General features: G+C 41.8%; 1 protein-coding gene across 2 annotated transcripts in view; it reads left to right on the forward strand.

Annotated features, from left to right (window-relative positions):
* The first annotated feature begins 19,692 nt into the window (after nucleotides 1–19,692).
* Nucleotides 19,693–24,794, forward strand: part of LOC115662422 (beta-amyrin synthase-like) — a 37,527-nt gene continuing 32,425 nt past the window's right edge. For both annotated transcript variants that reach the window (XM_056311908.1, XM_056311907.1), the window contains exons 1-11: nucleotides 19,693–19,718; nucleotides 19,948–20,226; nucleotides 22,275–22,550; nucleotides 22,660–22,857; nucleotides 22,978–23,062; nucleotides 23,332–23,498; nucleotides 23,594–23,782; nucleotides 23,889–24,002; nucleotides 24,178–24,297; nucleotides 24,405–24,527; nucleotides 24,621–24,719. In XM_056311908.1, coding sequence (XP_056167883.1) covers nucleotides 20,026–20,226; nucleotides 22,275–22,550; nucleotides 22,660–22,857; nucleotides 22,978–23,062; nucleotides 23,332–23,498; nucleotides 23,594–23,782; nucleotides 23,889–24,002; nucleotides 24,178–24,297; nucleotides 24,405–24,527; nucleotides 24,621–24,719 — 1,572 coding nt within the window. In that variant the 5' untranslated portion in view covers nucleotides 19,693–19,718; nucleotides 19,948–20,025. The remainder of the gene's footprint in view (nucleotides 19,719–19,947; nucleotides 20,227–22,274; nucleotides 22,551–22,659; nucleotides 22,858–22,977; nucleotides 23,063–23,331; nucleotides 23,499–23,593; nucleotides 23,783–23,888; nucleotides 24,003–24,177; nucleotides 24,298–24,404; nucleotides 24,528–24,620; nucleotides 24,720–24,794) is intronic.

The following is a 24,794-nucleotide window of genomic DNA, read 5'->3' on the forward strand; positions in this document are numbered from 1 at the left end:
CGTCCTCATGCACTTTGAAGCAGGACGATGCCCGGTACATCCGGAAGGCGACCATCCTCATGCACTTTGAAGCAGGCTCTGGTTCGCAAGGAGAACAGTGTTGCGCCTCATGCACTTTGAAGCAGGCTAGAGACACTGGGCCAGATCGGTTGCTGCGCCTCATGCACTTTGAAGCAGGCTAGACGCACCGGGCCGTGAAAAATTAATGACTCGAGTCGTAATAATAATGAATTAGGCAAGTGTGCCAGTGTGGGCCAGTGGACCGGAGAAATGCGCATGACATGTCGACGACATTTGCATGCATGAACATGCATAGACTGGCATACGAAGGTGTGAGAATCAGTGTATGAGCATGTGATTGGCATACGGGTGATCATGCGTGCCACGTATGTGCCGTGATTATTACATATTGATCCGTCTAACCTGCAGGGTCTGAGAATGGTTTGACTATTGTCGTGTTGTGATTATAAATATTTGTTTCCGGTCAGGAGGTTGCATGCTAGCCTAGCCTAGGTGTAGGGGTTGAACTCACTGAGATTTATCTCACGGTTGTGTAAACCGAAACATTTCAGACCCCCAGCCGTAGGATGCCGAGGACACCACCTCTTTTTGGGATACCGCATCATATCCAGCGGTCGTCTAGCGTACATCCCTGTGGAGACGGAGCAGCCTATGTGAGATATTACTCGGTTTTGTTGTGAACGTGGGGGAGGATTACTACCACACCCAGGAGTACGTGGCTTGGTATTATAGGGGGGCTGACGGCGTGACCGGACCCCCACTTTTGATCGAGTAGCTGCTGGTGTGTGCTTTTCACTATCGTTGTATAGTTGAAGGTTGTAAAAAGTTTTCTATGGCAATGCCAGTGTATATATATTTTCAGAGTTGTTTGATTGCTGGTTGTTCTACCTTGGTCTCATGTGTTTATTTGTACGGGTGTGTATATATATATATATTTTATATTTGTATACGTACTTCCGTATGCGATTGATCTCTGATTGGGTGTTGGGTCGGCGACATTTCCTGGGAACGTTGCACCATAATCGACCATGACGGGATGTTGCGTTCCAGTGGGGTAAGGGGTGTGACACTACATCTCAGTAAGTACACCCCTAAACCCCACCTAAGCTATCACGTACCTCCAGACAATCCCAGAACACAATCATACATACATCAAATCATCACATAGCAGGCACATCACATACAATCACAAACATGTACAAATCTCATGTCATGCACTCATTCCGTTCTCATTATCTCTTTTTCCACATTCCTTGCTAGTGACTCGCGTTGCAGTACACGCCTCAGGTTCACTGCGACCACTTATCACAACACTCCAGGGCCCGCGTTACAGTACACGCCTCAGGCCATGTTTCTCGCCCGCGTTAAGGTACACACCGCAGGCTCAACATCTACCACCTACTGCACAACCCGCGTTGAAGTACACGCCTCAGGCTGGCAGTCTTCCGGTAATACCGGGCATCATCCCGCGTTAAAGTACACGCCTCAGGACAACACAGTTCCCATGAACACATGTCATACCACATTTCTTTCTTGCTCATGCACATGCTCAACAAGCATTTACCACACTTAACTGGCCAATCACACATGGCCCGTGCACGCATCAATTCACACACAAAACATGCTCACCAAGCATTTGACATGGCCAATTTTAATAATTAAATTAGTCTGGCCCAAACGTGCACCCAACAGGCATATTTCAATCATGTAATTACACAATCATGCACTCAATTTCATCACCACAACTCAGTCGCAGTTCCAATACACATTAAACACCAAATTGCCATTTTTCTCTAACCAAACGGCGTCGAATCAACTCCAGCCCTTCACGACACTTTCTCACAATTAATTGCCGGTTCTAAAAATCCAAGTTGCGTCCCGATCGGCCCATCACAGCCCATTGAACAGTCACTCACAGCCAACTGTTGTCTTCAAAATCTCCATTAAAAATTTCCCGAATTCAATCCTAGGCCCGCCAATTGATTCTACTCCTAATCCGTATAATTCCATACCCAAATAAACCCGATTTCAACCAAAATTACCCGTCGATACCGAATATTCTAAGTCGGGTTTAGAGCGCGACTTACCTGGTTCTAGACTATCGCGGCTAGAACGGAAAGCGGCGGCAAATCAGTCGGGAACAGCGGCGAACGGCGGCGCAGCTTGGCACGGCGGATGGCGATCGGCGCACGGCGGTGGCGCGGCTTCCCTTGGCCGACCAACTCACGGCCAAGAGAAGGAGAGAGGGAAAACCGAGAGAAGGACGGCTTGGGATGGCGGCGGCGGTACGGCGGCCGGCGTACGGGTGGCGGTTCGGCAGGCGGTGGGCGGTGGCGCCGGCGGCGATCGGTGAGAGAGAGGGAGAGGGGATGATCGGAGGGGGGGTTTCACGGTGGAGAGGAGGCCGAATGTGGAGGAGAGAGAAGAGAAAGAGATAAGCTTGGACTGGTTGACCAAAATGGCAAAAGACAATCTTGTCCCTTTCTCACAAACGAAATCAACGGCCCAGATTTGATCTTATCTTGGAACCGACGGCCGAGATCGAATCTTACCAAAAATATCCAAGGGTATTTTGGAAATTTCATAAAATTCCAAGGGCAAAATTGTCAAATCCAAAAAGTTAAGGCAAAATGACCAAAATGCCCTTCCACCATAAAGCATGCCCTTTACAAATTCTTAGGGGTAAAATGGTCACTTTCCTCATTTCTCATCGAAATCGAATTTTTCTGAAGGAATCAGGACCATCCAAAATTGCACGTTCCATCCGCAACGTCGTCCTAACGTCCCGTTGTGCCTTCCTAATTTTCCGGTGTCCGATTTGGGCTAAATTAAATAATCAAATTTTATTAAACGCAACTCGAGCGTTTCTCAAACTAACGGGTGGCTCGTTGGGGAAATTCGCATATTCGATCCGTGACTGATAATAAATCGAGTCACGTAAAATTTTATTCGGTTCGCGACGACTTCGGTTGTCATTTAAATCGTGAGGATCGATCACTAGATTCGAGGGGCACGATCGTTTGGTATAGGTTTAGGATCATTCGTCCAGTCATTTCGCGGTCCGGCGGAATCACCCGCGATCCACTACTATGACAGTGGCGAGCTGACCCCTGGCTATCCTTGGATCGGCCAACAGTGGCTCAAAATGCCACCTCGACGATTTCATGGTCGAAAGTCAGTCCACGATCGAATTTCCTTTAGTCGCACGAATTTAAATCCCTAATTAGCCTTTCCCTACTGGTTAGTATCCTAGGAATGATCAGTTCCGGGCGAGAACTAACTACGAGTACATTCATAAAACTCAGTATTTTATAAATCCCAAATGGACCAATTTTCAGGATGTCACATCTGATGCATCGATTCATCTAAGAAAAGGATCAGCCCATCAATTCACGCTTTCTACCAATTTTTTGTCAGAATAGCATCTTCTCATTCCCACCAAATTTTGTTTATCCCCACATTTTTATGTCTAACTCAAGATTTCTAATAAACCCACATATTCTTAGCCCTGATACCACATAGGTAAGATTTTTCGTAAAATCAAATAGAAAATAAGATACTAAAGAACAGAGCGTCAGATGCATAGCTTATATTGATTTGAGAGCGATTTACAAATGAATAACCAACCTAAGGGGAAATAAAAAAAGTTGACTTGGAAACCTTTCAATGTAGGAATTACAGGTTCATCTTTTGATCAATATACATTTAGGCTCTGTTTGTTTCACGGAAAATAACTTCCAGGAAAACATTTTTCGGATTTTTCGGTGTTTGTTTCACGAAAAATAGACTAGTCATGGAATACATTTTCCCTCAATGGATAAAACACCTTCAAAAGTGAGGAAAATGTTTTCCACTTTTTGAAAAGAGGAAAACATTTTCCCCCCTTTCTTCTTTTATCATTCATTATAATTATTTTTATTTTCTTTTTTTAAAATTCTAATTTTTTTATTATCTTTTTTTTCTTTTTCTTTATCTTTTCTATCTTCTTCTCCGGCTGGTCGCTAGCCATGGTGGCGGCCGGCGACTGGCCACAGGCGAGCTCGAGCCTCGCCACAGGCCGGCAAGGTTCGACCTCACCATAATCGACCTCAGGCAAGGCTTGAGCCTCGCCCAACTCGCCGGATTTTACGAGGCTCGAGCTCATCGGCCGAGAAAGAAGAAGAAGGAAAAAAAAAAGAAAAAAAAAAGAAAAAAAAGAAAAGAAAAAAGAAAATTAAAAATATTTTTAAAAAATAAAAATAAAAATATATTAAAAGTAGTGTAAGGAGGAAATTCTTTTCCATACCAAACAATGGAAAATACTTTCCAAGACTTTTTCAGTTTTCAGCCAAATACCGGAAAATTGTGCCATTTTCCAGGAAAATAGCTTCTTGGAAAACATTTTCTAGAAATGTAACATTTTCCGCAAAACGAACGGAGCCTTAAACTTGTGATTCAACATCCAATCTTGGGCCCGAGTCGCTTGACATGCAGGAGAATGATACATCACCGTACTACAAATTATGCATAATTATTAACTTCTCGTACATCAATTAGTGATTTATTACTAAAATATGCAGAAAACTTAGAGATGCAAAATTAGATTTGCTAGAATTAAAGATTGGCTAAAGTGATCATAAAAGCAAATTACTAGATAAAGCTCGCACGTGATTATTCCACGTGGTTTAACCTCGCCTGAGGTTTACCCACTTATATATATACTTAGACATTTATTACTAAATTATGCATAATTCTTTTGCTTCTTTTACATCGATTAGAGATTTGTCATTAAAATATGCATAAGAACTAGAGACGCAGAATTAGAGGTTTGCTAGGATTAGAGATTTATTAAAGTAACCATCAAAAGTAAATTATTGAATAAAGCTTGCATATGAGCATGCCACGTGACTCAACCTCGCACGAGACATATGTATGTGGTGACGGTTGAAGAGATGGATTAGACATTGAAATGGCACATAGTAAGATCTGGATTAGATGTTTCTTAATTGAGGGCTTGGACTCCCCTTAATGTAAACCCTATTTGTTCCCCATCAATTTAAGAACAATTATTTTACCTTCAGAAAGCATAGAGAAAAAATATATGATTTAATATCAAATCCATACGTCTTTACAAATTTGGAAAGATCAGCATTAAATAAAAGTCAAATTTCAAAGCCAAGCAAGCTCCAAAAAATAAAATAAAATTATATAGACTTTGTTAAATACTTTATCGAGAAGTGTTTGTTGAACACGTATGTTAAAAATAAAAATTAAAAATTGCTTATCAAATGGATGGAATATTCACCCCGCGATGGGTGACTCGTCGACAGCCAACATTTATTGTCATGGGTGGTTAAAAGGATATTTTCAAGAGGAAGACAATATGAGAAGAAGTTAATTGATGAAAAAAATAAAAAAAGAGCAATAGAAAGAGCAAGAGAAAGACTTGAGAGACTAGTCTAACGTGAGGTGGACAAACAAGAATAGGATATAGCGAAAGTGTTAATGTTCAGTCAACTGAAAGGAAAGGCGAAATGACTTCGATTGTGAAAGTAAAATGGAGGACCGCTTGGATGCATGAATGGTCTTAAGCTTGGACCTTTACACTTCATAATGCGAGTTATTTCAATCAAAGGAAAGGAATGGGAGGACCAAGAGAAAGAATATGTGCCCCGCAATGCCCCGCCTATACGGGACAATTTTCCTCTTGGAGCGTAGGGCGGGGAAATTCATGAGACGGGGACATGAGTCTTCTAGTTTATTGCCATTGGTGGTTAAAAGGATATTTTCAAGAGGAAGACAATATGAGAAGAAGTTAATTGATGGAAAAAATAAAAAAAAGAGCAATAGAAAGAGCAAGATAAAGACTTAAGAGACTAGTCCGACGTGAGGTGGACAAACAAGGATAGGATATAGCGAAAGTGTTAATATTCAGTCGATTGAAAGGAAAGGCGAAATGACTTCGATTGTGAAAGTAAAATGGAGGACCGCTTGGATGCATGAATGGTCTTAAGCTTGGACCTTTACACTTCATAATGCGAGTTATTTCAATCAAAGGAAAGGAATGGGAGGACCAAGGGAAAGACTATGCATCACGCGATGCCCCGCCTATACGGGACAATTTTCCTCTTGGAGTGTAGGGCGGGGAAATTCATGAGATGGGGACAGGAATCTTCCAATTTATTGCCATTGGTGGTTAAAAGGATATTTTCAAGAGGAAGACAATATGAGAAGAAGTTAATTGATGGAAAAAAAAAAAAAGAGCAATAGAAAGCAAGATAAAGACTTAAGAGATTACTCTGACGTGAGGTGGACAAACAAGGATAGGATATAGCGAAAGTGTTAACGTTTAGTCAATTAAAAGGAAAGGCGAAATGACTTTGATTGTGAAAGTAAAATGGAGGACCACTTGGATGCATGAATGGTCTTAAGCTTGGACCTTTACACTTCATAATGTGAGTTATTTCAATCAAAGGAAAGGAACGGGAGGACCAAGAGAAAGAATATGCACCACGCGATGCCCTGCCTATACGGGACAATTTTCCTCTTGGAGTGTAGGGCGGGGAAATTCATGAGATGGGGACAGGAATCCTCCAATTTAATGCCATTGGTGGTTAAAAGGATATTTTCAAGAGGAAGACAATATGAGAAGAAGTTAATTGATGGAAAAAAGAAAAAAAAAAAAGAGCAATAGAAAGCAAGATAAAGACTTAAGAGATTACTCTGACGTGAGGTGGACAAACAAGGATAGGATATAGCGAAAGTGTTAATGTTTAGTCAATTAAAAGGAAAGGCGAAATGACTTTGATTGTGAAAGTAAAATGGAGGACCACTTGGATGCATGAATGGTCTTAAGCTTGGACCTTTACACTTCATAATGCGAGTTATTTCAATCAAAGGAAAGGAATGGGAGGACCAAGAGAAAGAATATGCACCCCGCGATGCCTCGCCTATACGGGACAATTTTCCTCTTGGAGTACAGGGCGGGGCAACTCATGAGATGGGGACAGGAATCCTCCAATTTATTGCCATTGGTGGTTAAAAGGATACTTTCAAGAGGAAGACAATATGAGAAGCAGTTAATTGATGGAAAAAAGAAAAAAAAAAAGAGCAATAGAAAGCAAGATAAAGACTTAAGAGATTACTCTGACGTGAGGTGGACAAACAAGGATAGGATATAGCGAAAGTGTTAATATTCAGTCGATTGAAAAGAAAGGCGAAATGACTTCGATTGTGAATAAGTGTTGGTTGTCGACAAGTCACCCATCAAGAACAAGTTACCTGAGGAAGAAGGACAAGGAAAATCAGCTACAATTTTTATTACGGAAGCTAAGCGATCGAACAATAAAATTGACAAAACAAAAAAATAAATTGGACATCAGATTTACGTGATTCGGTCGTAGTGACCTACGTCCACGGAGAGAGCAGCACGAAATTCCACTATAGATCAAGTGATATAACGGAGATTATAACCACACTCGAGTCACTCAAACACTCTAAGTATTTCCTAAGCCCCAATTACACTCAATAACTCACGCAGTGTTTAGCTCCATAATTCCTCACGAAATAATCTCTCAATCTCACGAAGAAATTATACACAAATCTCACCATAAGATTTACTCAGCTTGAACACTAAATTATTAATGTAATTGCACGAACGAAACCAATGCCAAGCGCTCGCAAGAAAAACGGCACTTCAAAGACCTCACGTACAGAGGCGTTGCTTCAAGGTTTCATAGACTGCACGAAGACCACGCTGCCTTTTATCAACAACGGCGTATCAGGACCCCTCTGTCCAAATATTTATATGCGTATAAAGGGGAGCCCCTTCTTCTTTGCCGACTTCATCAAGGAAAGATAATCCTCATCTTTTTATTTCTTTCTTTTTCTGACCAATCAGCAAATCCACAGAAGCCCACTTTCCATGGTCAAAGTCCAACAAATACTTTTGGACTTATTAATGGAAATAAGAAGCCAGAGTCCCATGCGGAAATTGATTTCCGTATATTCCCAACGGAGTCCAAGACGAACTTTCCTGTTTCACGCCCAAGACTTGATAAAATTGATGTCCGTATATTTCCTCCGTGCAGTAGATTTCCTTCTTTCTTTTTTTCTCGAAATTTATATTTTCGCTTCAAGCTCAAACTGAAGATATATTTTCAATAATTTTCCCCTTGAACTTGAAGCGTAGGGCGGGGCAATTCATGGGACGGGGACAGGAGTTGTCCAGCGTTTGCCACAGGCAATACATTTTAACCACCACTGGCCGCAGATGTTGGCTGGCGACTAGTCACCCTTCTTGGAGAAGTTGCTTCAGGAAGAAGGAGAAGGATAAAATAAAGAAATGAAAACAATTAAAAGAAGAGGAAAAGACAAAAACATTAAAATCAAAGGTAATAATACGTTTTTTTTCCCCTAAAATGGAATAAATTTTAATTGTAATTTTACCTTTCAAATTTAAAAAATATCTTACACTATATCCACATACATTTACCAGCTAATTAGAGACGATGGGACATAATAATTAAAATATCGTTATTTTAAAGGCTATTATGCACCAATCTTTGACAAATTGAAAACAAATACCGATTAATGACATCCCACATATAATATTTGGCATAAAAGTTAAATGAATAACATGTTTTATATCAAACGGGCTCTAGTAGCCCATTACCCATTCATGCCATGAAAATGAGAAAAATGGAATGATTTCAACCATCAATTTTAAGATGGATCACACAATTATTGCGCCAATGGTATACATTTACGCTTGCAGTTTGACTTATAATCCAAGGCCTGACATAGAACTATAATTCATCATCCAGAGATCAAAACAAAACTAGGCCGAGTTTCAAAATAGTCACCCCCTAAATGTGGACGGAAAAATTATCCAAAAACTCATAAACTATTGCACTTTTGCCATTTCAGTCTTAAACCTTATAATTGTGCCGATTGAATCATAAACTTTTTCACTTTTTGCCAATTGAGTTCTTCAGGCCAATTTTGGCTGGAAAATCGCCGACGTGGGCACCGGCTGTCTTATGTGGCATGAACGGCGCTGATGTGGACAATATTTAATAATATTTTAATATTTTTTTGAATTTATTTATTTATTATTTTCTATTTTTTTTCTTTTCTTTGTTTTTTTTACAACTCTAGCCGGCAAGGGCCATGACGCCCTCCCCCAAATCCAGGCGAGGATCACAACACCCTCGCCTGGTCTAGGCAAGGGCGTCTGTGTCCACGCCCTCACCGGCAAAAGTTGAAAAAAAAAAAGAACAAAGAAAAGAACAAAAATAAATAAAAATTCCAGCTAAAGATATTAAAATATTATAAAATTATCCACATCAGTACCGTATGTTCTACGTAAAATAGCTGGCGTCCACATCAATAATTTCCGGCTAAAATTAGCCGGATGGACTCAATTGACAAAACATGAAAATACTTATAACTCAATTGCCATAATTAAAAGGTTTAAGACTAAATTGACAAAAATGTAATAATTTTAGGATTTTTTGGACAATTTTTCTAAATGTGGGCATTTCCTAAGCATTTCATCCACATGGCTCGAGGACTTGCTTAGGTGTGATGATGCTTAGGTGTCGCATATTCCCAAGGTACTTGCTTCATGTCGCTAGTATGTAGTGGCCTTCACTATTGTACATGTGCTGAAACATCAGTGGCTTGGCCGTGCGAAAATCGGCACAACTGCCGTTGTTATATCATTGATGGTTTACCTTTGGCTTCCATTTGAACCTTGGAGATAGATGTTTGTTCCGATTAAGGGTGTTTGCAGCAGCGGAAGTATGTTCGTGTTAAGTACTTTAGATCAGGACGGAGAATCAGGAAAAGTATGTTCTCAAACTTCTTGTTTTAGCGATACTTCTTTTCCTTGATACGAGACTCTGTTTGGAGCTTCATTGACTGGGACAATAACTCAAACCCTTAGTGGATGTTTGATTGTTTGGTGTGGCTTTTGCTCTGAACTTTCTGCCTCTTATTAACTTTTAGAGTTGGAAATCAGTTTTCCATTTTATGTTGAAAATCTCAAATATGTTTAAAAAATTATAACTCCATTAAAACTAAAATAATCTTTTATTCCTAGCTAGAAATTCACGAGGGGCTTTTGGAATGGCTTTTGGTTTAAATTTTTCTTTTAGCCTTAAGCAAGTTAACTCTCTTATGATATTGTCTACCTGAAATCCTTATGACAGATAGATATTGACGTTTATTGTCATTCGAAGTCGTGTAGATTCTTTTCAATAATATTCTAACAAATTAAAATAGATAATAATTTTTCTGTGGGGAAGCCCAAAGGCACCTTTTAACGTTTAGAAGTTGAGGCAAACATGCGTTGCATGTCGACTGCCTCACGTCAGCAGGCTTTTGGGCTTTTACTCCATTCACGAGTCTCTTTCCCCCCTGCTTCGCAGTACCTGGCAGGAATGCCTTTGAGATTAGAATGTTCCATCAAGAAGATGCTGGTTTAAATGTGGAAATGGCAAAGATGGCTTTTGCAAAGGGCATATGGAGTTACGTTTGCAAGATGGACAGTGCATTACGCAAATACTCATCGAGTAATCTGCAGCATGGTTCATCTCTCAGTGCTGTCACTTTAATCCAGAAGGTCTGACAAAGAGATTAATTTGCTAGCGCTTTAGTTTTTCTAGGTCGTGGTTAGCTTCCCATAAGCTGATTACCTGCTCATACATGATAAACAGAAATAGGGGCACTTCTGATTTTATGGCGGTCACTAAATTCATTGACCTCCTTAGTTCCAAGAAATCAGCTTACGCTGCTCTACTCTTTCCCTATTTTCTGTTAAATAAACATTAAATGTCCGTTTTTATTAGTGCGTTATTTCAGCAGTTTTATAGGAAAATGAAATGTCAAGAGTCAGCAGTTACTCTTACGGGTGATAATGGGTTTTAATTTTGGTTTATGGCTATTAATAGAATTGCCTATAATTAAGTTTATTTCAGTTTTAGAAGGGCAGACTACAACCTATAAATAAATCATTGTATTGCTTGTAAGCATGACATACAGAATCGAGAATAAAGCCTCTCTTCAGAAATTATTCTCTTTCCACAAGTCCATAGTTTGCAGCCAACAATCATTTTTTTTACAAATTGGTATCAGAGCCGATGGGGAGTGTAATCAATAATGTGCCGCTGCCCCAATTAACGAAGGTGCACTACGAGAATTGGAGCATCCAAATGAAAGCTCTTCTCGGTTCTGTGGATTGTTGGGAGGTGGTTCAAGAAGGTTTCGAAGAACCAGAATCTACCGCAGGATATACGGCGGCTCAAAATAAAGCGTTGAAAGAAACGCGATCAAAAGATAAGACGGCATTGTACATGCTATTCCGAGCTGTTGATGAGTCGGGCTTTGAGAAGATTGCGAGTGCGAAAACTTCAAAAGAAGCGTGGGACATCTTGGAGACTGCGTACAAAGGAGCCGACCGAGTTAAACAAGTTCGCCTTCAAACTCTTCGCAGCGAGTTGGAAGGCATGAAGATGAAGGAGTCGGAAGGTGTGTCCGATTACATCACGCGTGTTCAAACCGTGGTGAATCAACTCAACCGAGATGGAGAAAAGTTGTCCGATGCGCGGGTCGTGGAGAAAATTCTGAGGTCGTTAACCGACAGTTTCGAGAATGTGGTATGTGCCATAGAAGAGTCAAAGGATCTAGCAACGTTCACGGTCGACGAGCTTGCCGGTTCCCTTATGGCACATGAACATCGTAAGAAGAAGAAGAAGAAGGAGGAGACACTTGAGCAGGCACTTCAAACCAAAGCATCGATCAATGACGAAAAGATACTCTATTCTCAAAACTTTCGAGGTAAATGGCGTGGCCGTGGTGGTCGAGGAAATAGTCGCGGTGGGAAAAACCGCGGTCAAGAAGGGTATCATGAGGAGAAGGGGCAATCAAACCAACATAATTGGCGTGGAAGAGGACGCGGTCGTGGAAGAGGCAGTCGGTCAAATTATTCCAACATCGAGTGCTACAAGTGTGGCAAATATGGTCACTATGCGAAGGATTGCAATTCCGATAAGTGTTACAATTGTGGAAAGGTGAGGCATTTTGCAAAAGATTGTCGAGTCGAGAAAAAGGTAGAAGAGACAACCAACCTAGCCACGGAAGATGAAGTGAAAGAAGGTTTTCTCTTAATGGCATACAACAAAGTCAACACCGACAACGACACAGTGTGGTACCTCGACACGGCTGCAAGCAACCATATGTGCGGGCACGAGCATTGTTTCAAAGAGATGCGAAAGGTTGAAGCTGTGTCTGTATCGTTTGGAGATGGCTCGAAGGTTGAGGTCAAAGGCCAAGGTACGATTTATTATTTACAAAAGGATGATTTAGTTGGGTCAATCCAAGATGTGTATTACGTACCAGACCTCAAGAGCAACATTTTAAGTATGGGGCAACTCATGGAGAAAGGTTATTCGGTTTTTATGAAAGACCGGATATTACTATTGAAAGACAAGCAAGGGCGTTCAGTCGCTCAAGTTGAAATGGGGAGAAATCGGATGTACAAACTGAATTTGAGAAGTGTACGAGAAAAATGTTTGCAAGTCAACGTAGAAGACAAGGCGTCACTGTGGCATCTCCGTTTTGGTCACCTACATCATGAAGGCCTAAACAAGTTGGCAAAGAAGAACATGGTGCACGGACTACCGGACATGGAATACGAGGGAAAATTTTGTGAAGAATGTGTGCTCGGAAAGTATGCGAGAATGTCGTTTCAAAAGAAGGCAGAATATCGGGCTAAGCAACCTCTCGAGTTGATTCATTCCGACATATGTGGACCATTCACCCCCGAATCTTTTAGCGGGAAAAGGTATTTCATTTCCTTTATTGATGATTTCTCACGAAAAACTTGGGTTTATTTTCTGAAAGAAAAATCCGAGGCATTCGAGGTGTTCAAAAAATTCAAAGTACTGGTGGAAAAGGCAACCGGTAGACACATCAAATCTGTATGATCCGATAGAGGTGGCGAGTACACTTCGACGGTTTTCATGGAGTATTGTGAGGAGCAAGGCATAAGGCGATTTCTAACCGCACCGTACTCTCCACAGCAAAACGGTGTGGCCGAGAGGAAGAACCGGACCATTCTCGACATGGTTCGGTCAATGCTCAAGAGCAAGAAAATGCCAAAGGAATTTTGGGCGGAAGCCGTGCAATGCGCCGTCTATGTTCAGAATCGGTGTCCACATGCGAAGTTGTATGATCAAACACCACAAGAGGCATGGAGCGGACAAAAACCGACAGTCTCTCATCTCAAAGTATTCGGCAGTTTGGCCTACGCACACGTGCCGGATCAGCGAAGAACAAAGCTTGAAGACAAAAGCAAAAGGTATATTTTTATTGGGTATGATGAGAAAACAAAAGGATACAAGCTATTCGACCCGATAAGCAAGAAGATTCTAGTGAGCCGTGATGTACGAGTTCATGAAGCAAATGAGTGGGATTGGAATAAAGCAACAGAGGGTATCATCAAAGTTGGAGAATCATCAACTGCTATACCAACAACCATACCGGAAAATTCTGAAACTATTGATGATGAAGATGAACCGCGACAACCCAAAATGCGAAGTTTACACGATTTGTATGATTCGACAAATGAGGTACACCTTGTATGTCTTTTGGTGGATTCCGAGAATATAAGTTTTGAACAGGCGGTGCGAGACAAGAAGTGGCAAACTGCCATGGACGAGGAGATTAAAGCAATAGATCGCAACAACACATGGGAGTTAGCAGAATTGCCGAAAGGAACTCAGCCCATTGGTGTCAAGTGGGTGTTTAAGAGAAAGATGAATGCTCAAGGGGAGATAGAACGGTATAAGGCGAGACTTGTAGCAAAGGGATACAAGCAAAAGGCGGGAATCGACTATGACGAGGTGTTTGCTCCCGTTGCAAGAATGGAGACAATCAGATTGCTCATTTCACAAGCGGCTCAATTCAAATGGCCGATATTACAAATGGATGTCAAGTCGGCATTCCTGAATGGTGTGCTTGAAGAAGAAGTTTATATCGAACAACCACCCGGGTACATGAAAATCGGAGAAGAAAAGAAGGTGTTGAAATTGAAGAAGGCACTTTACGGGTTGAAGCAAGCACCGTGGGCGTGGAATACTCGTATCGATACATACTTCAAGGAGAACGGGTTCGAGCAATGTCCCTACGAACATGCCCTTTATGTGAAGAAGAGTGGAGGTAATATGTTATTTGTTGCTCTTTATGTCGATGACCTCATTTTTATGGGGAATAATAATGAAATGATACAAAAGTTCAAGAGCACAATGACACGGGAATTCGAGATGACAAATTTGGGCTTGATGAAGTTTTTCCTTGGTCTGGAGGTAAGACAAGGAAAGACGGGTATCTTTGTATCCCAGGAGGCATATACAAAGGAGATTTTGAAGAAGTATAAGATGGAGTCTTGCAATCCGGTTTCAACACCAATGGAACCGGGTGCAAAACTCTCTAAGTTTGATGGAGGAGAACGAGTCGACGCAAGCAAATACCGGAGTTTAGTGGGAAGCCTTCGCTATCTCACATGCACAAGGCCGGACCTTGCATTAAGTGTCGGCATTGTAAGTCGGTTCATGGAGGAGCCAGTTTATTCACATTGGAAGGCGTTGAAGCGAATCCTACGGTACATCCAAGGAATAGTGTCACTCGGGTTATTCTATACAAATGCGGTAGATTACAAGTTGGTCGGGTACTCCGACAGCGATTGGTGCGGAGACTTGGACGATCGGAAAAGCACATCGGGTTATGTGTTTTTTATGGGTGACACGGCGTTTACCTGGCTTTCAAAGAAGCAACCGATCGTGACACTCTCGACATGTGAAGCTGAATATGTGGCAGCATCTTTGTGTGTACGTCATGCAATATGGCTCAGAAATTTGTTGGGCAAGTTGGAGCAACAACAACTCGGTGCGACTGTGATACGAGTTGACAACAAATCAGCAATTGAGTTGAGCAAGAACCCGGTGAATCATGAGAGAAGCAAACCTATTGACGTTCGCTTTCACTTCATCCGAGATCAAGTGAAGGAAGGAAGTGTGGAATTAGTGCACGTGGCAAGTCGGGACCAAGTCGTGGATATCTTCACGAAACCGCTACCGACGATACTTCTCGACAACTGCAAAAGATTGATCGGCATGAAAGATGGCAGAAGCATTTAAGTTTATGGGGGAGTCTTGTTAAATAAACATTAAATGTCCGTTTTTATTAGTGCGTGATTTCAGCAGTTTTATAGGAAAATGAAATGTCAAGAGTCAGCAGTTACTCTTACGGGTGATAATGGGTTTTAATTTTGGTTTATGGCTATTAATAGAATTGCCTATAATTAAGTTTATTTCAGTTTTAGAAGGGCAGACTACAACCTATAAATAAATCATTGTATTGCTTGTAAGCATGACATACAGAATCGAGAATAAAGCCTCTCTTCAGAAATTATTCTCTTTCCACAGGTCCATAGTTTGCAGCCAACAATAATTTTTTTTACATTTTCTCGTTATATCTGCAAGCAAACTCTCCCGAAATTTTCTACATGGTGGCTGATATATGCGTTTCTTCCACTCCTAGGTACCTCGTGAACTACAAATGTCAGGTAGCGCTAACTCTTCACCAGTGGCTGCAGCACCTTCAGTTTGTGTCGAAACAATCACTGAATAGGAAAAACTATTGAGAAGACCATCTAAGAAAGCACTTGCCGATGGTTTTCTTCTTCTTGGAGGCATCATTTGCCTGACTTGTGGCCACTCTACACTTGGAGCTAAAGTAGCCGTCGGCTACGTGTTGACAAAACTGAGTAATTGCGGTGATTCTTCCAGTCAAAGACCGCAGAACTGAGGTACCATGACCTAAGAAGTTGCTGGAACTATATTGAAGGTCTAACGAGCAAAGTACATTTCGTTACAACACTAGGTCGATCTATTGGTACGGCAACCACCTATTGGATGGTGTATAAGAGTTGAAAAAGAGAGGTGCATGGGTTAGAAAACACAGAGCAAAAAGAGAAAGAGATCCTTATTTTTCTTTGTGTTTGGTCAAATGTATGTAATTACCTGGAACAAGACTTACCAATTCCACACAACAGAATTGTCAGCTTTTATACACAAACAGCCCATTTTGAAACTGCATTGTCTGCACCGCAAATAATCCTTGATGATGTGTAAATCATATGATGCAGCATTCTAATATTTTATTCATTTATTTAATCTTTAACATTTTAGATGTTATGATATCTGTATACTACTTTCCAGATGATAATAGAGTGGTGGAGCAACAGCGAGAATCAGTTGGAGTCGTCTCTGTACTCTTCTCGTGGGACAAAGAGTATGAGATGGAAGCGTCCGCTGGATTTGAGAAGTATATCATCCGCAATCAGTCATGAAGTCCCTCCCTGCGGAAAATATGTGGGATTGTGCATCTGCTTCTGTTGGAAGAACATGTTTCCGGTTTGAAATTGCAATTTGCTATGTGATCACCTTACTGTTTTCTCAGGTTCTACGACAGCCTCCTTGCGATGGCAGAGTTCGCATTGGTCAAATTTAGAAGAAAGTCTCATGTTCCCAACTGACATACAGCCAAATTCCCATTGATCTTGTTTGAAAAGAGTAGGTTTGCCATTTTTCACTTCATAAATATCAATTGACGGTATGCTCCAAACAACTTTGCTTAAGCGAAAAGAAAGCATGTTGCATTGATTTTCAATTTTGAGTTCACTGAAAGCAAAATGAATGCTTCTTTGACTTAACCCCCGTGTGTTGATGTTGTTGAACAACTAGAAATTGAGGACTATATTCATAATTCGTTCTTTGAATTGGGTTATTTTTTTTCCTCCGTCCTAATTGGAGAAAAAGACCTTTGATTGATGGGTTACAATTTGAGATTAATTAATAATGCATTTGGATTTTATTCTTGTGTGTAATCTGCCAATCATAAAACTATCTGGAGGAAAATATGCTTTTTTTAAAAAATTTTTTTAATTGTGAAGTGTCACAATTTCTTCAAAGAAGTATTCACGTGACAATTAGGAATGACGAAATAGAAATCATAATACAAGGTCTATGAGAGTAATTGAAAGCCGAATTTTTAGTTGGAATTGAATCCTCAAGATAATTGTAGAGATAGTGATTACGTTCTTCTAAACTTAGATTCCATATCTTTGCAAAACAAACGAGGCCTTTAAGGTGATGCAGTCTCATAAAATGTGTCGCAGAATATACGTGTTAGGTATTATACGACTCTTTTTTTTTTTACTAAGATTGTGCTACAATACCATTACATATATACCAGATAGACCGGTTTAACAACATGATATGGAAGCTCCGCGGTATTTAGGTTCGAGATTGATTTATATATATCACACGGCACTTGTCCGTCCAACTAACCAAGAAAACATCAGTGCAATCAAGATAAGAGTTCTGGATGGCACGTACTTTCAATGAACTTAAAAGATCCCTCACCTTATTGGGTAACGGAGTTTGTTGATGGCCAAGAATAAAATGTGTAATTGAGTAGGCGTTCGGAAAGGGAAATGTGCGAATACATCATGCCTCCAAGCATAACTTTGAGCAAGATTATCAAGCGATTGATCGATTGCTTATGTGTACATGGTATAATACACATGTTAAATAAGAACCACGCAGGGCCGATTACCTACAACGCATGAAATACTCGCATGAATCGGGTTGTTACATAAAAAATCATTGTCATAAATGGATTAATACGTGAGACGATTCCCAGAAATTTCAATCAACCCGATGACCTGATGTGTAGTATGTCGGATTTTTGCGATATTGAAGACGAACATATCTATAGCTAATAATATACATAAAGGGTGAGATCAATTTGAACTCACTTGATAAACCGAGGATGGAGTTTTTCGCAACAAAATCCTTGGCTCACCCGAAAAGATAGAGTAACACACTAAGAAGCAATTTTGTGGTAATTAAGACCAAAACATGATTTGCGGACATTGCTATTGCTGGATTTTTTGTTTGTTTGTTTCTTTTGACTCATCTCTCCCACGTGGATAGAAAAAGGAGTGGAGGCTGAAGATAGCAGGAGTGGACGGGTCCCTACACGTACAGCACCAACGACTACGTGGGGGAGGCAGATTTGGGAGTTCAACCCCGAGGCAGGCACCGCCGAGGAGCGCGCCGAGGTGGCGGCACCATGTCAAGCCCTGTGGCGACCTCCTCTTGCGCATGCAGGTACATAACACATACCACGCACCTGAACACACACACGCTTGTTCTCATTCGGTGCCGGTCCATCAAATTATTCGTGCTTGTGCGCGAAAAATCAAGTCGCAGTCTGCAGGGCTCGAGAGAGACATAATGAAGCATAAGCGCTGCCTTACGGGGCTAAACGCACCTACCTAACAATCCGTTAAACCCGCAAGGTTAATATCGGGAGGGTCAAGGCACACGTACAAACATTACTTTGGGCAAGATACTCAAGTGAATGACCAATTGAATCCGATAGCTTTGTCCATTTTGACTAGGCAGATTAATCAGCAGTCAATTATTGACTAATACAATAATGTACATAATATAATCCATACGATGAATTGTGCGGGACGTTAACTTGGTTGACAACAAGATAGAGATGACGGTGGTAGAATCGGTAACGTGAGAGAGAGGTTTAACCAAATTATAAGTGTTGACAATATATCATGACTTTTTAGCACTCATAAAAGTCAAATCAATCACTGGATGCGAGATTTTTTGCGTGATCTTGTAATTTGGATGGTTATGCAACTTTTTCTCATCCATAAGATCATTAAAATTAATCGAAAATAACATCATTCTTATATAATATTAAAGTAATGCCTAGATTTGGTCACATACTTTTGAGAAAATTGACGGTTTGCATCCGTCCGTATCCCGCGTCGTGTAATTTTCATCCCGTTCATACTAACAGAGGAAAGGAGCCCATGCGTACTATTTTGTTGCAACCTAGGTTAGAGGGCAATATAGGACCCGAATTGCACATGACTTGAGTGGCACTGTTGCGCAAAGCTTTTTCGGCACTCCATCGATCTGTCTTGGGTGTACCATTCTCTCATTCCTCACGATGGAACAATCATCACGGGCTGTGCTCTTCAGTGTGTCCTAATGAGACTACATGAATATGTTGATCCCATTAAGTTACACGTGTGAATTGTGTTAGAGAAGTCTCATATTGAATAAGTGGTGCGGTGTTGAGCAATTAATGTATCATAGTTCCCATAATTTATTGGCTTAAACTTTTGATTGAAGGTGGATTTCATTGCATATGTTAATGGGTTCGGACTTAGGTTTCCTCTTGGCGATCCCCTCGAGTGAAGATATGGACTTCTGCCGTGCGCAAAATATTTATGCATTCATCTGACATGTTAAGCTTTTGAAATAGTTGACAATGATCCTACAAAATCTACGTAGTATCAGAGTTAGTTGCATATTTCCTTAATGTTAGAATATTTAAATAATAAATCACGTATTAATCTAATAGTTTAAATTTTTAGAATAGTAGGCAATGATCCTGTAGAAGTGAGTATAAATAGAGGTCCCTCGTTTCTCCACAAGCCCACAAAGAGGTCTCTTTTCTCCACAAGCCCACAAAGAGGTATCTGTCTTTCCCTCTGTAATTGGAGAGAGAGCTTGCCTCTTTTCTCATCAACTCTCACACATCTCTAAAAAACAAAAGAGGTTTCTGTCTCTCTGTATAATTGGTTCATGCTCTCGCAATGCCAAAATAAGATCAACGCGCGATTAAGTTTCGATAGCTTGAATGCACAATGATTGCTGATGGTGACATAATCTCGGAAAACAGAGCCCATGGATGTATAATGACCTTGTTGGTTGAGGAGTTTTGGTCTGTAGCAACTCATTCTTCATTTTCTGTTGTGGGTTATTTTTCTTTTTTCATTTGCATCAGGAAGGACAGAACGCGAGGACACAAATACAGAGTCACAATTTGTTCAGTTGAAGGAAGAGGTAAAAAGAGAAGATCAGAATGTGGAGGCTGAAGATAGCAACAGGAGTGGACGGTCCCTACTTGTACAGCACCAATAACTACGTGGGGAGGCAGATTTGGGAGTTCGACCCCGAGGCCGGCACCGCCGAGGAGCGCGCCGAGGTTGAGGCTGCTCGCCAGCACTTCTACGACCACCGCCACCGCGTCAAGCCCTCCCATGACCTCCTCTGGCGCATGCAGGTATGTAACATACGCCACGCACCTAAACATGCAGACGCACTCGTTCTCATTCAGAGTCGGCCAGTTTCTTGCTTGTGTGTGGGTGTGTGAAAGAACTGTCGTGTCCATATTTTCTTTTCTTTAAATTTGAGGACTAGCTTAGCCACAGGCACGCAAAGTGGTACCATGCATCGCATGCACGAACGCACGTATCGAACTCAACATTAATACCTTGAAACAATTTTCGATTACGTTAGCTAATTATGTATTTAGTTTCCGAGACATAAATAGCGTGCTATCCAGTTGCTGTCGGGCCTCCACGTTTCAAGTAGAAGATCCGAGGCCAAAAAATCTCTTTTCGGTCAAAAAAATTCAACCCCACCTTCCTCCGACTTCACCACATTCCCTCCCTCTCTTCTTGGTTTTGTCTGTTTCCTCTTCTTTCCTTTTCAAACGAACGCGCTATTGCTTCAATCCCCCAAGCCCACCGAAAGGGAAGAAAAACAACAGAAGTATCAAAACTTGTGTACGGTGCTTACATTAGTGTCAAAATTTTTTTTTGATCATTTCAGTGTCAAAATTTTTGAAAAACGATCACTTAAGTGCCAACTCCGATCAGTTTGGCCGGAAATCCGACGTTGCATTTTTTTTTATTAATTTTTGAAGTTGATGTGGCTCGCCGGAGGTCTAGTCAGCATATAGTCAGCATGTACACATCAAAATGACGTAGTTTAGCATGTACACTTGGATTTTTTAAATATTTTTTATGATTTTTTTTCGTTATTTTCTTTTTTTCTTCTCTTTCTTCTTCTTCTACCTCTGGTGACTGGAGGCCGACCATTGGCCATAGCCAGCCGCCTGGCCTTGCCTGGACCAGGCCGCCGTCGCCCGCCACAGGCGAGGGCAAGCCCCAGTGAGGGCTCCCCTCGCCAGATCCGGCGAGACCGCCGTTACCCAGGCCATGGCCACCTCACCAGATCTGACGAGGGGAGCCCTCGCCGGGGCTCGCCCTTGCCGGGGCTCGTCCTCGCCAGGACTCGCTCTTGCCCAGGCAAGTTGAGGCTGACCCTTGCTAGATCCGGCGAGGCCGGCCGTCGCCTAGGGGAAGGCGACGCTCGCCGTGGTCTCGGTGATAGCCGGCCTCGCTGGATCTGGCGAGGGGAGCCCTCGCCGGGGCTCGCCCTCGCCCAGGCGAGGTGAGGCTGACCCTTGCTAGGGCTCCCCCGCCCTCGCCCAGGCGAGGGTTGGCGGGGCCTCACCTATGGCGGGTGACGGCGGCCTCGTCCAGGCGAGGCCAGGCGGCTGGCCGTGGCCGGTCTCCGGTCACCGACGGTGACCGAGGGTAGAAGAAAAAGAAAGAGAAGAAAAAAAGAAAAGAAGGAAAAAAAATTCAGAAAAATATTTAAAAAATCCAAATATACACATGGAAATGTCACGTATACTTATTTTTTCTAAAAAAATCCAACTCAGATTAAAATTTTAATTATAAAAGTCACGTATTAATTTGGCCGAAATTTCTCGCCGTTGGCACTTAAGTGATCGATTTTCCTTCGATTTGGTACTTAAGTGAGCCGGCGAAAACTTTTGACACTAAAGTGAGTATCGTACGCAAATTTTGGCACTAAAGTATGCCGTGAAAATGAGCTCACCACCGTAGTCTTACGAGAAATGCTAGATTTTTACTCATTATATGGGGGAAGTAATCATCTCGATCTCGGGACTTGGGGTTTGTAGATTAATAACTCTTATCGTTTGCTGCCCTTATAGCGGTCAAGGACAGATAGGTTTTAGTGAAAGCTGTCTACAAAATGATAAATGATGTGATAAACACGCTTTTGGAGAGTTGAATTGTCCTAAACGTACAAATATCACTTTCATCACGTTAGGACTTTGGTATATCATTTTTGAACTAATCTGAGAGTTGTTTGAATCCCCGTTATAATTTTCATTGTTATTGTTCAGCACACCATTACTGTTGTTGCTTGACATAAAATTTAAAACTTTTACGTGTGGTAATACCAAGTGATGGGCAATCTTAAGCTGACGCATGGTCCATGATTTCTGAGCAGTTCCTGAGGGAGAAACAGTTCAAGCAGACGATCCTGCCGGTGAGGGTGGAGGATGGCGAGGAGATCACCTACGACAAGGCGTCCACCGCGCTGAGGCGGGCCATCCACTTCTTCTCCGCCCTGCAGGCCAGTGATGGCCACTGGCCTGCCGAGCTCTCCGGCGATCACTTCTTCCTCCCTCCCCTGGTCATGTGCGTCTACATCACCGGCCACCTCTCCACCGTCTTTCCCACTGAGCACCGCAAAGAGATCCTCCGCTACATATACAACCACCAGGTACTTTTTCTCGCAAAAAGAAAGACACCCAGATGGAGAAACCAGCAGACGAACTTTGAAAGAGTTTGACTTGAAACTTCGCGTGTGTTTTGCATAAATTTTATTGCAGAATAAAGATGGTGGGTGGGGCTTGCACATTGAAGGTCACAGCATCATGTTCTGCACGGCCCTGAACTACATATGCATGCGCATTCTCGGGGAAGGGCCCGATGGTGGCCTACACAATGCCTGTACTCGGGCCAGGAAGTGGATTCTTGACCACGGCGGGGTCACCTACACACCCTCCTGGGGCAAGACTTGGCTCTCGGTACTCTCTCACTCTTCCTTCATTAATCGATAAAAAGTTGTTCTGAAGAGTTCTGTGTGTTTGAGTGAATCGAAATGTGACATTGTGCTTGTGTGTTGTCTTGTCATGCACGCTCTGTAGATTCTCGGCATTTTCGATTGGTCTGGATGCAACCCAATGCCCCCTGAGTTCTGGATCTTGCCTTCTTTCCTTCCCATGCATCCAGGTTTGTTTTATCTCGATCTTGTCCTCGATGGTAATCTATTAGTAGTCCTGTATATTTAATTTTGGACAGGTATTAAGACAGGTGTTGGACTAGATTTCAAACGGCATTTTTGCTGCATCAACAAGAATATGGCATTGGTTTTTTATTGAAGTGGCCACCCTCACAGAGTTTCCTTTGACAGACAGAAAGTTTCAACTTCTGTTTCGTGTAATTGTGTTGCACCTTAGTTTCATTGACATGTCTGAATTGTCCCGTTTTGAACAATGCAGCTAAGATGTTGTGCTACTGTCGGTTGACTTACATGCCCATGTCATACTTGTATGGGAAAAGATTCGTCGGCCCGATCACGCCTCTTATTCAACAGTTGAGAGAAGAACTTCATACTCAACCCTACAACACGATTTGCTGGAGAAAAGTCCGCCATCTTTGTGCCAAGGCAAGTAGGACTAGCTGGTCCAAAATATCGATCCAGAATCAGATAGTTTGCAAGTCAGCAAATTTTTAACGAAATGATTCGAATGGTTGTTGTAGGAGGATCTCTACTATCCCCATCCTTTAATACAGGATCTGATCTGGGATAGTCTTTACATATTTACAGAGCCTTTTCTCAACCGTTGGCCGTTTAATAAACTTAGAGAAAAGGCTCTTCAGGTGACGATGAAGCACATTCACTACGAAGATGAGAACAGTCGATATATCACAATTGGAAGTGTCGAAAAGGTAATGAGTACATAGATTTCAGGAGGAGAGAGAGACATGAATCGCAAAATTCACACATCATGGGAAACATCACTGAGAATACATCTTTTGCTTTGGACTTGAACAGGCATTATTCATGCTTGCTTGCTGGGTAGAAGACCCAGACGGTGACTCTTTCAAGAAACATCTCGCTAGGATACCGGATTACCTTTGGGTTGCTGAAGATGGTATGAAGATGCAGGTCAGTAGTAGTGTCACCGAACCATAACAGAATCGGCTCTTAAATTGAACCGATAAATACTTATGGTGCATATTTGAAAGATGGATGTATTCTTATAATAATGAGAAGATAGATTAAGTAAAGTGAGACCATCTAGAGGAAAGCTTAGTTTGGCGGTTGGCTCATTAATCTGCAGGGTTTTGGTAGCCAAGAGTGGGATACGGCCCTTGCCATCCAAGCTTTGCTTGCCAGTAATATGACTGAGGAGATAGCACCGGTATTAGCTAGAGGACACGACTACATTAAAAAATCTCAGGTCTGATTTTTGATTGTTGTGAGCATCTGCTTGTCTCCACACATCTTCCTAGTTTCCTTTGCTTCCTCACATAAAACGAACTGCATCGATCTGTTTACACATTCCAGGTCAAGGAAAATCCTTCTGGTGACTTCAAAAGCATGCACCGTCATATTTCTAAAGGATCTTGGACACTTTCGGATCAAGATCACGGTTGGCAAGTCTCTGATTGCACTGCAGATGGTCTGAAGGTAATACTCCAATGAACCTTCACTGCATCCGCAGGTTCATTCCAATCCAAAATTGCTCACTTTCTCACTGAATCTCTTTCCCTATTTATTCAGTGTTGCTTGCTTTTCTCAATGATGCCACCTGAAATTGTTGGTGAGAAGATGGAGCCAGAGAGATTATACGATGCCGTCAACGTCTTACTCTATCTACAAGTGAGTATACCATCGTTTTTCTTTCTTGAGCAAGACTTGAGAAAATCTTTGAGCCAGACAAGAAATATTGGCTAG

This window comes from Syzygium oleosum, unplaced genomic scaffold (assembly GCF_021117445.2).
Source record: "Syzygium oleosum isolate NSW1041296 unplaced genomic scaffold, Sole_v2.1 Sole_v2.05, whole genome shotgun sequence".
Classification (NCBI taxonomy): Eukaryota; Viridiplantae; Streptophyta; class Magnoliopsida; order Myrtales; family Myrtaceae; genus Syzygium; species Syzygium oleosum.